This window comes from Pleurodeles waltl, chromosome 4_1, assembly GCF_031143425.1.
Source record: "Pleurodeles waltl isolate 20211129_DDA chromosome 4_1, aPleWal1.hap1.20221129, whole genome shotgun sequence".
Taxonomy (NCBI): domain Eukaryota; kingdom Metazoa; phylum Chordata; class Amphibia; order Caudata; family Salamandridae; genus Pleurodeles; species Pleurodeles waltl.
The window spans coordinates 243896062-243912600 of record NC_090442.1 but is presented as its reverse complement, the minus strand read 5'-3'; the positions used below and the strand labels follow the sequence as shown (position 1 = coordinate 243912600).

At 42.0% G+C, this 16539-nt stretch overlaps 1 protein-coding gene across 2 annotated transcripts in view; it reads left to right on the top strand.

The window, feature by feature from the left end:
- Positions 1–16539, top strand: part of PPARA (peroxisome proliferator activated receptor alpha) — a 217123-nt gene that overhangs the window by 187811 nt on the left and 12773 nt on the right. For both annotated transcript variants that reach the window (XM_069228246.1, XM_069228245.1), the window contains one exon: positions 16061–16508. In XM_069228246.1, the coding sequence (XP_069084347.1) occupies positions 16061–16508 (448 nt within the window). The remainder of the gene's footprint in view (positions 1–16060; positions 16509–16539) is intronic.

Here is a 16539-nt window from a genome sequence, read left to right as displayed (position 1 = left end):
AGTTATGTAATACAAACCCTACACACCCTAGGGTTCTCCATAAACTACCAAAAATCCCACCTACAACCTGCGCAAATTCAACAGTATTTAGGAGCCACACTAAATACACAAACAGCACTTGCAAGCCCAAGTCCACAAAGAGTGCAAGCCTTCCACAATGTATTAGCACACGTTCAGCCAGGCCAACAGTGGAGAAGTGTGGCACAATGGTTAGATCGGCAGACCCTGATACAGAGATCTGGCCCGGGACCAGGGTTCAATTCCCACCTCAGCGGGTCTTGGGCTCAATTCCCTTGGACCAGATAATTCTCGCCTCGGTGCCTAATCTAATTAATGGGTCCCACTCTGTAACTCTGGGCAATAGCTTGCTTAATCTCCACAACGGCCCTCACAGCGCTTGGATGCCTGACTTCACCCTGGGGCTGTCCAGGAGTGCGCGCCTCACAGGGAAAAGCCAGGAGGTGTTCCACAGCGGTATGCGTACAGTGCCTTGAGACCCTAACGGGTGAGTAGTGCGCAATACAAGTGCGAAGTTTACAGTTTTTACAGTTTTAACAGTACATGGTCAAATTCATAATGAAACTGTTGGGCATGATGTCATCATGCGTCACCATTGTCCCAAATGCAAGATTAAACATGCGGCCTTTACAACAGTGCCTTGCACAGCAATGGTCGCAGGCACAGGGTCAACTTCACGATCTAGTGTTGATAGACCGCCAAACATGCATATCACTTCAGTGGTGGAATTCCACAAATCTAAACAAAGGGCGGCCTTTTCAAGACTCTGTGCCTCAGACCATGCTTACAACAGATGCATCAATGATTGGATGGGGGCACACCTCAACAATCACAACATTCAAGGACAATGGGACACCAAACAATTTCACATAAATCACCTAGAATTGCTAGCCGTATTCCTAGCACTTAGAGCTTTTCAGCCTCTTCTCACTCACAAGAACATCCTTATCAAAACGGACAACATGACAACAATGTATTACCTAAACAAACAAGGAGGGACACATTCATCTCAACTGTCCCTCCTAGCCCAAAAGATTTGGCAATGGGCAATCCACAACATCATTCACCTGGTGCCACAATACATTCCAGGAATATACAACCAATTGGCAAATGTTCTCATCTGAGATCATCAACAAACACATGAGTGGGAAATTCATCCCCAAGTGCTTCAGACATACTTTCACCACTGGGGAACGCCAGACATAGACCTATTCGCCACCAGCGAAAACGCAAAATGCCAAAACTTCGCATCCAGGTACCCACATCCTCTATCCAAGGGCAATGCTCTATGGATGAATTAGTCAGGGATATTTGCTTACGCTTTTCCCCCTCCCCCGCTCATTCCATTTCTAGTCAACAAAATGCGTCAAAACAAACTCATACTTATAGTGCGAACGTGGGCACGTCAACCCTGGTTCATGACACAGTTAGATCTGTCAGTGGTACCACATATCAAACTCCCCAACAGACCAGATCTGTTAACGCAAAACAAACAACTGATCAGGCATCCAGATCCCAAAATACTCAATCTAGCGATTTGGCTCCTGAAGTCATAGAGCTTGGATATCTACAACTACCAACTGAATGTATGGAAGTAATTAAACAGGCAAGAAAACCCACTACCAGGCAGTGTTATGCAAACAAATGGAAAAGGTTTGTGTATTACTGTCAATCTAAACAAATTGCCCCTCTTTCAGCGTCAATACAAGACATTGTAAGTTATTTGCTTCATTTACAAAAAGCAAATTTAGCCTTTTCGTCCATTAAAATACTTTTCACTGCAATCTCTGCGTATTTGCAAAATATACAACACAGCTCTTTATTTAGAGTCCCTGTTATAAAAGCCTTCATGGAAGCCCTCATGGAAGGATTAAAATGCATCATTCCACCTAGAACACCTCCAGTGCCTTTGTGGAATCTAAACATAGTGCTCACACGGCTCATGGGTCTACCATATGAACCTATGCATTCATGTCAGATTCAATACCTAACATGGAAAGTTGCCTTTCTAGTTGCAATTACTTCATTAAGCAGAGTTAGTGAAATCCAAGCTTTCACTATTCAAGAACCGTTCATACAAGTACACAAACATAAAGTTGTACTTCGAACAAACCCAAAGTTTCTCCCAAAAGTTGTATCACCGTTTCATATCAATCAAACAGTGAAACTACCAATCTTCTTCCCACAGCCGGACTCTGTAGCAGAAAGAGCCCTGCATACATTAGATATTAAAAGAGCTCTAATGTATTACATAGATAGAACTAAATCATTTAGGAAAACCAAACAATTATTTGTGGTGTTCAAAAAACCACATATTGGTAACCCTATTTCAAAGCAAGGGCTAGCTAGATGGATAGTAAAATGCATCCAAACATGTTAACTAAAAGCTAAAAGGCAGCTATCAGTTACACCTAAAGCACATCCCACCCAGAAAAAAGGGGCTACAATGGCTTTCTTAGGAAACATTCCAATGGGCAAAATTTGTAAAGCAGCCACTTGGTCAACACCACATACATTTACCAAGCATTACTGCGTAGATGTGTTAGCAACACAACAAGCCACAGTAGGACAGGCTGTACTAAGAACACTATTTCAAACAACTTCAACTACTACAGGCTAACCACCGCTTATGGGAGGTAAAACTGCTTTGTAACCTATGCATAGCATGTGTACCTGCAGCTACACATGCCATCGAACAGAAAATGTCTGTTCGTGGCATGTCCCGCTGCAGATTCACATGCACCCTCCCACCTCCCCGGGGGCCTGTAGCCATTTAAGTTCAACATTCACTTTTATATGTGTGTGTATATATATATATATATATATATATATATATATATATATATATATATATATATTTATACACACATACACATATATTCCATTTGCATGGACATCTCTTTTCTTTATACTGTATCACTATTACTCCTACCTTACCCTCTGCGGGAAAACAATCTAAATCTAACATGGAGTTGATGCCCTTGCGCAATGGAGCCCAAGAGGAGGAGTCACTCGAAAATACTTCTTCGAAGAAAAACAACTTGTAACACTCCGAGCCCAACACTAGATGGCAGAATATGCATAGCATGTGAATCTGCAGCGGAACATGCCACGAACAGATGTACACTGGGTAAGTGACATTCTCCATATATATATATATATATATATATATATATGTGTGTATATATTCTTTTAAGTATATATAAATGTATATATTCATAAACACCCACATATATATAAATATATATGAAAATAAACATTTATTTAAAAAAAAAAAAAAACTTTACTCTCCCCTTTACCCCACCCACCCCTGACCCCTAAAACACCTTACTATCCCTATAGCCCAAACCCTGTCCTGCACCACGAGATTCCTCAAGCGGTCTGATGGCTGCATTTCTTTCTCAGTGGAAAATAACAAACTGTGAATCATTTAGTTGGTAAGTTCGTATTATTCTTTTCCAAGAAACCTCCCCCCCCGATCTCCCTTTTCCCGCCCCTCTCCCCACACAAAACATATTGATGTCAGACTTCTCAGCCTTTCTGGCCAAATGAGAAACGGAATAGGTTCCTTCTTTTCAGAAAGGGGAGAGTGGCGTAACCCACCCTAGTTTCCTACCCAAAAAAAGAAGAGGTCTGAGCCCGATTTTAGACATTTGATTTCACACTAAATCCCTGAAAGCTGAAGGTTGTTACCCATCACCACATCCTAGCAAACCTCTGGTCTCCAAACCGTCTAGCCTTGTGGGATCTGCAAGATGCGTGTCGGTTTTCAGTTAGAAGAAAGAAAGCGTCGCACATCACTGGAACATCAAAACAAATGATTACCATTGATTGAAAGACATCGTGCATATAAAATCTTAAGGCAAATCTGCATATTAGAATCTTGTCAGTGGGTTAAGGATAAAAGACAATACAGGAGGCCATGCTTCAGTGGGAATAATTAGTCACCATCAGTAGGTAGTTCACCAAGACAATTTGGTTAACTATTCCAGATCAGCATCTGAATATGCCAGGAGGCAAAAACAAAAGTGGAAATCAAACAGTTGTCTGGTTACCACTGCAGGTATGACCTGAACGGCCCCGGATGTCCCTGGGTCATTAAGTGGCTGGCAGGATTGCTGTGAAAGTGTCTGCCACATCATTGCAATAAACTAAAGCCCTCACCCACGACTGGGGACAGGCCTTTTCCCAGCACATAGCCACTGTTCTCTTATTCTTTGCCAGAGCAATAGCTGTAAACCAGCATACAGATACAAAATATCCTTACCAAATCCCAGCAGCGCTAAGAGCGGTGCAATGCACATCCTGTCATAATCGAAGGTTCCGTAAACCAGTCCTACTAGTCAGCCTGTAGGGCCAGGCGTAGCCATGCAAAGTAGAAGAAGCCGACTTTCAAAAACCTCCACATCTTGGTGCAAATTCCATCCAGGTAGATGTGCAATAAAGACAGTGGTAGAATTTAAAATGAAGCAATCTGTATAGAGTGGTTAATGGTAAATATTTATTGTGTGAGTAGCGGTACAACCACTGCTGTTCTGTCAATGGGGAGTACAAATATCTGTCCATCTATATCTATGTCCCTCCCCTGCCATAGATCCCAGTGCAGCACCAGTTAGGAATATATTTTACTGACGCAGTCAGTAGATGGTCCATGCGCCAACCAAAATGACAGGAAGCAAAGCCAGCAAGCACTGGCCAATTATAAGGCATCAAATAAGAGTGACAATTAAGCCAGCAAATGTCAAGCAGTGGGTGGACTGCAAGCTCCTTATTGTATACAGTTACAAGCGAAGGTGCGTGCACTGTTGCAGGCAAGACCTAAACAATTAAACCTGTGACACAGACCAAACCCAGACTGACATTGTGTCAACAGCTTTCTGTTGGTAATATTCCTACAGTTTAGAAGCAGTCAGTCTTGTACATTAGTTTGCAGTAAATTGGTTGTGCTTTATGTTCGCACAATACGTACTTGCTGCAAGGCGTTATTTAAAAAAAAAGAAAGCATTTTACATCAGAATTTAATGTTGCAAATCAAAATACTGGTGATATGAACATGTTTACAGTACTGCTGACCACAGAAATAATACCACACAGACCTAGTTTCTTGGTTCAGACACAATGTGTGGAGTACAGAGCACATGCAGCCTCTGAAGTAACCAATCAGCAGGGTAACTTCTATTATAGAAACTGTCCCAGCTAGCAGCACCTCATCTTGGGAAATACACCACGTCTAGTACTTATTGTGTGTGATTGCTTCATTAGTATTTAGTTTCTGCATTGTGAAATTTGGATGTTTATAATACAGTTCATGAACTAGTTTACATTCCCTTTTTAAGTTGATTGAGTGGGGGAGCCCGGCGAGACATGTTTGGAGAACACCTTTCTGTCATGGCTTTGAATGAAGTTTGCACTGGCTGTGGCTGGCCAGGTTGTTTTCCTTTTCAGTACATTTTTCTATTGTTTATTGTGAGTTCTTAGTCTAATCTGAGTTTAAAAAATAAATAAAGATCAGTGACCAGCTATGAATTAAAACAAGCATTCGACAGCCAACAGGTTTCGCCTATGGCTTTGTCAGTGTGGTTTTTGTTTAGACATGTTGTACAGCAGCATGACTGTAAGTGATTTTGGTCTCGGAAAAGCAGACATTACCATTTTTACTCTGTGACATTAAAGGGAACTACTTTGTGTGTGGCTGAGCTCCTTGTGAAAGGGAAGCACGCCATAAGTCATAGTGAAATCGGGCAGTGGCGAAAATGGGCAGGTGCATTGCCCCTTAATCCATGCTGGAGTGGGTGGGAGAAAAATGTGAATGACACAACAATGTAATAATGGATGAAGTCTGGCTGAAAATCCCAATAAGTAATTTACAGTTTGTTTTAGTAAAATCTAAAGGTCTTGGCCAAAACACACACTTTGAGAAAAAAGGCAAGAAAGCAAGGAATCAAGAAAGGAAAACAGAATGACAAAGATAATGCACACTGATTAGCTTATATTCAGAGTCCATTTGAGCGAAAGGCAAGAAAGAAGGAAGTAAAGAAGGAAAAAGAATGAAAAGAAAGAAGGAAAAGAAGTTAAAGGAAAAAAGGATGAAAAAGAAAGAGGAAGGAAAGGAAGAAAAAGAGGGAAAAGAAGGAAAGAATGAAGGAAAAAGAAAGGAAGAAAATGCAGGAAAAGAGGAAAAAGTGAAGAGAGTAAAGGAGAAAAGGAAAAAAGGGAATGAAAAGGGAAAAGAAAGAGTAAGAAAAGATGGGAAAGAAAAAGGAAGGAAATAAAGAAAGACAGGGTTGCAAAGATAGAGCGGAGTGATTGCCTTATATTTAGGGTTCATGTGAGGTGATGTTAAATAGCAGTAGTCAGATAAACAAGGACACTCTAAAGGAATTTACAACACCATTAGCAACAGATGGGATCCGATAAAGCTGGTATCTGCCCAGTGGTCACATCAAAAAGCACCCTGCTATAACATAAGGCTCTAAGCGCAAAGACAACACTAGTTATTATAAACTCCAAAGAAACTCCCCGAAGGGGCTACCTTGTGTGTGGATGTTCCTCTTGTGAAAGAGGAAAATGCAGTCACTCACAGCGAAGTTAACCAATGGTTTAAGCAGGCTGACCATTTGTCCCATGCTATATGCTGTAGTGGGGATAAGCAAAATGTGAATGAAGAGAGGTGGCTGAAAACTCCTTCAAATAAGTATATAATTCATATAATTTTAGTAAACTCAAAAGGTCTTGGCTAATGCCAGAACCTGAAAAAAAAAAAGAAGCTATGAGGAGGTCACTGTTATCAATCCTGCCTTTAACATCTTTATTCATCATAGCAATCTTTGGAGAAAAAAACTCTTCACATTACTTAGGTTACTTCAACTGTGTCTGGAGTTTGCAGGAATAGCTATCTTTTTGTGTGCACAAAATCCTTAGATTCTTTTGAATAGAACTTTATATTTCCTACATTGCTTAGCATAGGTTTAGAGAGGTTCTGAAGTGAACCTTGATGCTGTGTACCCGCATGATAGCCTGCGTTAAAGTTGTAATATTATTCCTATCGTAATACAAAGGGACACGCCCCATGGATGCTCCCTCACCCCTTTACCCTTTGCTATTGCGTTGGAGTCCCCTGCCAGTGCCTTCTGGGAATTTCACTCACACTGGGCTTGCCATTCCAAAACTGGAGTCCCCTCTTGCTACTAGTGCTAATGATAACTTACTTTATCTACGACACCCAAGGGTGACAGAGTCTCCAGTTATACACTAGGATGTCAAAGTTTGGTGGAAATCTGGGTGAAAAGGAATAATTCTTTGATATTTCATCTGAAGCTCGGAGTGGCTAGTTGTTCACCATACATAAAATAGCAAGATCCATCTGACTAAGACATCGGTAAAGAGGTGGACAGGGATTGGGAGGTAATTAAAAGGGACAATTACAGGATGGTGATCAACAGGTCTCAGTTCAGGCAGACCACTAGATTTCACTTCTGCTATCACTGGCTGATAAAGATGGAGATCCTAGTAAACTATTAGATTTGTTTTTGAAATTACCATTTTCCCGACTGTGGGCTTTTTTCATAATATTAGAAGTACTTACTTATGGTTACGCTCCTTTGGGCATATGCATCACTCACTCATATTTATAATATATTGTGGTGCAAGTGAACCTATGTCTCAATTCCCCCTGAACACAGCACTGACCAGACCACTCGCCAGGTACACTGGGTGCATGAACTAAAAGGAAATTTGATGGAAAGGGTGCCAACCTACTGTACTTCTCTGCACTTTTGTTATTTGACAACCCTTTTTCACCTCCCACACTGGAGCTTAAGTCATGTTCAAAGCTGACTGGACGAGTACTTCAACTGATGGGGTATGAATTCTCAATGAACCACTTTGTGGTACAGGAGCATTACTCTGCTGGATACATTCCTATATTTCTGACTGAAGGGAGAGCTTTATACACTATTCCCCTTTTAGCCCCAGTTATTTGAGTTACTTCTTTTATTTTTTTTTCTTCTCTATCTTCCATGTTGAGCCTTTTGGCATTTGTAGCTATGTTGTTCTATGCCACACTTCAAAGAAGTCCTTTTCTCCTTTGAAATGATTGTTTGTGACAACAGGTGCTATCAGATGTTACTGTGACAACAGATGTTATCTGCGCCAAATGTGTTTTCACTAAGCCATGAACATGGGTAATTTTTTTAAATTTTATATATTATGCCAAGTGTCATATGTTTTTAACAGTAGAGTTGTGCCAAGACCCCCTGGCGTAACAAAACTGGATAAGGGCCCCCTGCAAAGAACATGGAGGCCCCACCTCTGGCCTCACTCAGGCCAGATGCTGTGTTGAGGGTCCCAAGGAGGTCAGAGCCCCGACCACCCACACCACAGGGACCTTTGTTACATCACTGCCGAGACCTAACGAGCATTGGCAAAGAAAAGAGGTTTTACCTTTAAGTCTGTTGGCAGTGCCATAGCTATTTAGGTCAAGTGTAAGCGTACGACCTGGCACGCCAATACTAGGTTCCACACATAGCTCCATTAACATACCTCACTTCTGACCTTTTGTACCCGTTGCTATTCCAGTAATGCAGCCCACATACAACTCTGTCAGTGGACCTCAACCTGCAGCACGCCATTATCCCAATGCCACGAATTACACAGCGTGCCATTTCTCATTCCTCAGCCGCTGCCTTTCTGTTACTCCAGCACTGGGCCCAGACAGTTCTGTCTATACCCCAAGTCCTGATCGGAAGTGCCACAATATCACTGTATTGGGTTTCAGATACAACTCTGCTAATGCACCTCCCGCTGTTGTGCAGTTCCCCGTGCTGTTCCGCATTCTGACTCTTATTTGAGGATGTGGGGGAGCCAATTAAATCTATTCTTTGCTGCCATCTTTATTTGGGAGGGTCTGTGTCACTTATCTCACTCCGTTCTTTCATTTACTCTGTTTACTCTCAATGTTGTCTTTCTACCCCACTTTTCTCTTTCCACTTCTTAAAATCCACATGTTAACAGTTTTGCACTTTCTTTCAACTGTTTATTCCTACTCCTCTCCTTTTTTTAATTTCCTTCTTCCTCTTGCTACCTCCTCTTTCAAACTCCTAAAAACTTGGCTATTTCTTTCCTTGTTTCATTCCTCTCGTTTCTCTCTTTCCTTCTTCCTTTGTCTTTTTTTATTTGCTCTTTCTTTTTTTTTTTAGATCTTTCTTCCTTCCTCCTTTTTTCTGGTGTTTTTCATATCTTTATCTGTCAATTCACATTTTACTACAAAGCCCTCTTTTTCCGTCTGTATGTGGAAGCCACAAATTACTTGTCTGGATTCTAGGGCCGCCATTTTGACCAGCGGTCTAGTTGTTGCTTCTAGCTTCCTCGGTCCATAAGAGAGCCCATGAAGTGGACGCGCAGTGGATCTAACATTCAAGGAAAGCTGCTCGCTCTCTTTTTTTTTTAAAAAAAGCACGTTTGTGCTGTAAGCTTAAAAACATTTTATTTTAATCTTTTACCTCACTTACGCTTCCCAGAGGACAACGGTGCCCGTGTTTAGAGACATCCGGCAGCCCTCAGGGATCCTTAGTTTAAATTTTACATTTAATTTTACCTTACTTTCTTTTTTTGGGCCATTTTCTTCGGCTGGGATTTTTCCTTTGACTTAGTGCCTCCATCGAGGGCTGCTGTTTTGACCAGCGGTCTAGTTGCTGCTTTCTAGCTTTTCGAGCCCATAAGAGAGCCCATGAAGCGGACGCGCCGGTGGCACGCCAAAGGCAAGCCCGTCTGCACCCATCCGCGTCCGTCCAGGTCCAGGGCTAGGAAATGCTACAAGTTCAGTCCCTGAAAGACTAGTTAACTCCAGGCAACTTCTCTTATCTTTTAACACTAATACAGTAAATCCTTGTCTATACTTGCAAACTCTAACTCTCCTCCAAGCACTTGTAATCCTTGTCAACTTACTCCTCATTATACAGTCCCTGTAAACCCAAGATTGGAGAAAGAGCAGAGTAACAGTTTACTCTTACTTAATTGTTGTTCCCTACCCGCACACAAGTTACATATTCACTCATTGCTAAATTAATATATCCCAGAGGTTCTGTTTTTAACAGAAACCTGGCTGTCTGAAGACTCCACTCCCGATATAGTCATGGCCCTTCCTTCAAACTACTCATTAAAGTGTGTAGATAGACCTCAGGGAAGAGGAGGAGGGATTGGAATAATCCACAAAAACTCTATCCATTGTCTCACACACCCCCTCTGTATCCCAGACTGTGAAAGTTTGGCCTTCTCTTTGGCAATTGACACCACTTTCACTTTTTCTGGTATTTCAATTTACTGTCCTCCTGGTACTTATGGCAGGTTTCTGCAGGCCTTGCCGTATTGTGTGGCAGATGTTGCCTGCAGACATTCCAATTGTACTATCTTAGGTGATTTTAATATTCCGGTAGATGAACCTCACAACACCTCTGCCAAAATCCTACTTACAGATTTAGCAGCCTTAGACTTGACACAACTGATATCTGGCCCCACTCATCTTCAAAGTCATACAATTGACTTAGTCTACGGTATTCTTTCCAATCCATCAGCGCAGGCTCCTCTCCCCCTGGTTTGGTCCGATCATTTTCTAGTGGCATTCACATTCCCCATTTACCGTTCTTCAATCTCCCAGCCCCGTGGTAAGGTAACTGTACCTCAGTGGTCAAAGTTGAAGAAGAAAGATTGGATAGATATACTAATGTACCTGCATGCCTCCCCATCCTCTTGTCAACCTTATACAGCAGATGAGTTTGACAAATGGATCGCAAGTCTTTAGATATTATTCTTCCAACTAAGACTATTATCAGGACCACTCGTCAAAAAAATTTATGTAGGTTTCTCCTCATTTGTTGCATCTAAAAAAGAATGTAAGCAGATGGAGAGGAAGTGGAGGAAATCTTATGATCTTGGCCTCAAAAGAGACCATAGGAATATGATCCGATCCTTCCACCAGGAAATTGAGTCTGCTCAGGCCTCCTACTATACCTCCAGGATTGAACAGTCCTCCCAATCTCCTAGAGAGATTTTCTCTATTTTTAAGGAAATGACTAAGCTTCCCCCGTTACCAATATATATTAGAAGGTTCTAAAGCACATAGTAACAAACTAGCCTTTTTTTCCCAAAGAAAATCTCTAACATTCAGGCAACTCTTCCCAGTAATTTTTCAAATGAGGATAAGTTTGTCTTTCTCCCTGACGTTCAGGGCCCCCTAGTCTCACATTCAGTTTTCCAGCCTCTGAGTAAAGAGCTAATAGACAAACATCTTGGCTCCATAAAATCTAGATCTCCTTTGGACCCTTCCCCTCTGTTTATTCTAGCCTTAGGCTCAGAAGTCATAACGCCTGTGTTAACTGATATTCCAATGACTCTGTCCCATGGGCATATCCTGCAACATTAAAAACACGCAGTCGTTAAGCCTCTATTAAAAAAAACTAATCTTCATATAACATTGCTTTCCAACTACAGACCAATTGCTCTTCTTCCCATTGTATAAAAATTAATCCAGAAACAGATTAATACTCTGGTGTCAGATTTTCTTGAGGAACATAATCTTCTTCAAATGGGTTTTAGACCACTTCATAGCCCTGAAAGGGCCCTGCTGGCTGTTACGGAAGACACTAGACGTTGTGTGGATGCTGGTGCATACGCAGCAATCATTTCACTTGATCTGAGTGCCGCCTTTGATACCGTGGATCATAAGGTTCTTCTTTGAGCTTCTCAAATAGGAATTGAGGACACTTGCTTCCAATGGTTTTTTTTCATATCTGAGTCAAAGAACTTTTCAAGTCCTTGATCAGGCACATTACTCTGATATCCTTCCAGTGACCTGCAGGGTTCCGCAAGGTTCATCTTTAAGCCCTACGCTTTTTAATATCTATATGGCCCCTCTGGCAAAGACTGTAGAAACCTATGGGTTGTCTCTTGTGACCTATACCTATGACACCCAATTGTTTTTTTTTCCTTTTCCAATGATACTAGTTCAGAACATGCTATTCTTTCTTCATGTCTGTCGGATGTTGCCAGATGGATGGCTAACCGCAAACTCAAGTTAAATGATGAGAAAACAGAGGTTATGCTGGTAGGGAACTTTTATCGTCTTAAGTCCCCTGCCTCCATTTTAGCTGAATTAAATGATTTTCCCTCGCCTAAAAAAAGCATAAAAAGTTTAGGTTTTTGGTTGGAGTCCCGCCTTACAATGGAATTTCACTCAAAGAAACTGGCTGCTACCTGTTTTCACCTATTTAGGACTTGTAGGAACATTTTTACATCTCTTCCCTTCTTAGCTAAAAAGGCTTATTGTTTAGGCTTTGATACTGTCTCGCCTAGACTACGGGGATATTTTATTTTTGAGTTCTCCTTCTTGCGTCCTAAAGAGATTGCAGGTGGCGCAAAATGCTGCTGCCCGCCTCTTGATGGGCACTCCAAGATACCACTCTGCTAAAGCTGCACTGGTCTCCCTCCACTGGCTCCCCATTGAACAGCGAATCAATTTTAAAGCTACCTGTTATGTTCATCGGGCACTTCATAATAGAGAGCCGGCCTTTTTTAGTCGTATTATAACTCCTTACATCCCCCAAAGATCACTTAGATCTTCAACCGATTCCTTGATTAAAATATATTGTGCCAAGAAAGTAAGATGGAGAGGCAGGTCTTTTGCCTGTAAAGCAGGTAACCTATGGAATTCTTTACCATTGGAGCTTCGACTAGAGAACTTTCAACTTTTGTTTCGTAAAAAGTTGAAGACTTTTCTCTTTTCAGCATAGTGAGTCAGCTTTGTCTAATTGGTCCTGCATTAGCGCTGGAAGGCCTTCTGGTAGCCATGCGCTCCATAAATTTCTAATTCTAAAGTGTCAAAGTGGGTTTCTCATTCTGTGTCTGTGGGAAATGTCAGTACATATAGGCCCTGGTTCTTTCGCTGCTTGTTTCTCTCACCATCTCTCTTTTTTTCTGCAATGTACATTTTTCTCTTTCTTTTCATATTTTTCATTATTTTTTCCTCTTTCGTTCGGTTGCTTTCTTCCCTTTTTTCTTGTCTCACACGTTTGCTCCATGTCTTCTTAGTTGTATTTTCATTTTCTTTCTTTTTTCCCCTTCTTTCTTGTATTTCTTTTGACCCCTTCTCTTTCTTCCTGTTGTCCATTGTATTCCTTTCGCTTCTCTTTTTCTGCCCAATCCGCTTTCTCTCCTGAGGCATAGTTATCAATGGAGCAACAGGTGGAGTGGCACCGCGACCCAGAGACCTATGGACCTCACTCATCTCTAATTACTGCTGTATTTTCCTACCAAAATTCCAGTCAACCGTTTTCCTTTCTTACTCCAGGGCCCATGACACCGTTACTATGCCACTAATCCCCTCCATCTTTACTCCTGACTCCATCTTTCATTTCACCCTCCAATCTGTCCCAAATGATAATTTTGTTATGGTGTTTTGAGTATTACACTCTAATGGCAAAAGTTTATTTCTGATAAAGGCTCATATAATTGTATATATTTTAAGAAAGAGAAAGAAGGTAAACAGAAGTGCTTTAATTAATTGCTGGGCCACTGGAATTATACGGCAGGAAAAGACGAAATTATGAGGCAGGGTTGATCAATTTATGTGGCAAGAAAAGTCCAGTTATGAATTTACAGTGCCAATAGCTCGAACTCAAGAAAATGCAAGACCTATTACATTGCAAATGCTTGTTGTTTATGCTGTACAGCATGGACATTGCCAATTTTGGCAATGATTTGTAGTCGTGTTGTATAGCAGTGTGGCTGCTGGGCAGTATGACTAAAAATAATAATAAAAAAAAAAGGACTTTGATGCATCCAGTGCCAATGCACTTTTTAAAAACAAAAAGCACATTAATCCTGGCTGTGTCACTGAGCTTTTTTAAAATGAGTTTTAGCCACAGGGCGCTACTGTACAGCGTGGCTACAAAACATTGCCAGTAGCTCTCAAAGGCGAGACCTTTTGGGTTTGCCAATGCTTGTTTTGTGTGCAACTCTGAGGGAGACGTATTGGTAGACGTTTAAGAAGATATATTTGCATTAAACTAGGAAAAACTATTTAAGCTTATACAAAAACGTAGAGAAAAAGAGCGCGCTTTTTAAAAAGAGAAGCTGGTGAACAGGAGGAAAACACCCATGAAACGTTCCAGTTTGGTTCATGCACTGGAAACGTTACCTAAATAATAGATTATACATGTATTCTATATATGTACAGTGCGTATTCTGTCTCTAGGTCTGAACAATAAACACTTACTACACAGTTTTTGGAAAGTAACTTTCTGATCTCCGAAAGATGAAAGTATCTGAATGTCCTAATCGTTCGATCACCGCATTTGTTACCGGAAAGCATTCAACTTGCAGAGCCACCTTTCCTTTGTCTCAAACGCTGGCCAGTTTCATACTTCAAACAAACAAGCAACAGCACACAGGAAGGTGGTGGAGGCAGAATGAGGAAGGCATTGCAATGCTGGATGGATGGGGCAACAGCAACAACGTAGCAAAAGTTCAGGGCAAGCAATAGTGAAGGGGCAAGCAATGATGAAAAAGCAAGCAATAGCAATGGGACAAGCAACGCAAAGAAAAACATTACCTCAGAAAGCATGCAGGTAGTGTAAGGACACACACTGTAGCAAAGAAAGGAGTACTTTGGCCACCCTTCATGGGAGGGACAAACACACAAAGTGGAAGTGAAGCTGGCACATGCTGACCAAAGAGGAGTCAGCAGATGAGGGCGATGAAGCCAACCAACGGTAAACAAAAGGTGGGCTCCAAGCCCTTTTTTAAGCTAACGAAATGTCTCGCAAGCAACAGTGCATGCACTGTCTAACGTGAGATCTAAAAAGAGGTAGAAAGCTTGCTTTGCTTTCTGAACTTACCATTTCTTGCCTTTTCCCTAGACTCCACATCAAATAGAAGGCTCTGAGGGGTTAAGGGTTAAGTAAGCTGGGGCGGCTCCTCCATAATGGCGGAGGAGCGTTGCCCCTGACCCTCCAGCAGCGACAGCTGCAAAACTTTTCCCCAAAAACGATAAACTTTGTTTATTATAGTTTTTGGGGGAAAGGGGTGGGGCCACGTGGGTCACGAGCAATGGGGGATGAGTGCTCACTCCCCCTCAGAGCGCATGGATGTTTGGCCAACCATCTCAGGCTGGCCCAACATACATGCGCACAGGGCTCTATCCAGCCCACATGGTTGCTGGGCTGGCCAGAGCCTGCACAGGCTCCCAGTCTGCCTGGCTGGGTGCTCCCAGCCAATCCTGACGCTGCTCTGAGCAGCGTCGGGATTGGCGCAGGCCAGGCTGGGAGCCTGTGTATGCAGGAAGAGATGAGCAGCGCAGTTCTTGCGGCGATCGGCCCAGGTATGTTTCTTTTTCTTTTTAATTGAATCCCCCACCCCATCTCTCCCCCCCTTCACCGTCAAGCAAGCAACGCGTGTAGGCAAGGAGTCAATATTGTGGTATCTTTGGTGGTCATAGGTTGCAAGATGTCACTCCTGCTCCCAATGGCATTTTGGTGAATGGGTGTCCCTGTTGTATAATCAGACACCTTGCTCCAACGTGGCCACGCTTGAAATGGATGAACAGAATGTGTGCCTTTGCATGTAAGCAACTTTGCTCCAAGAATTAATACATCTCCTGTCCCCGTTCCCCGAGAGGAAATGATCTATAAATGCACACCTGCACTGCCTGGCCCTGACATGGCGCACCCCTTTGCATTTGGGGTTGAGAATACATAAAGTACCTTTAGGCACAGAAGGGTGGGGTGGGGAGGCTTTTGCTTATTTTTAAGAGTTCTGTAGCGCACTGTATGTTACAGACAGCAGCCTCCAAACATTTAATCAAAGTATGGTCTTATGGAGCAGACGTGACTCAATATATAATGACTATGACCAGGTTAAAGGAAGGAATTCTAAAAATTATCATGCCAAAATGAGCCCTGTTTGAAATATGTTTTCATTGTTTGAGTCCTGCTTTTATTCATTGTTTTATGAAATGTTTTATGATTTCCGATTTCTTCTTTATCTGTAGCCATTTGTTATACATGACATGGAAACGCTGTGCATGGCGGAAAAAACTCTAGTGGCTAAGATGATAGCCAATGGAATACAGAACAAGGAGGCAGAAGTACGGGTCTTTCATTGTTGCCAATGTACATCTGTGGAGACTGTGACAGAACTGACCGAGTTTGCAAAGTCTATTCCTGGCTTCGTTGACTTAGATTTAAACGATCAGGTGACATTGTTAAAATATGGAGTATATGAAGCAATATTTGCCATGCTGGCTTCCCTAATGAACAAAGATGGGATGCTGGTTGCCTATGGAAACGGTTTTATAACACGGGAGTTCTTGAAAAGCCTAAGAAAGCCCATTGGTGAGATGATGGAGCCCAAGTTTGAATTTGCAATGAAGTTCAATGCACTGGAGCTGGACGACAGTGACATTGCCTTATTTGTGGCTGCTCTCATTTGCTGTGGCGGTAAGTCTGTACTGCTTGTTTGCTACATTTG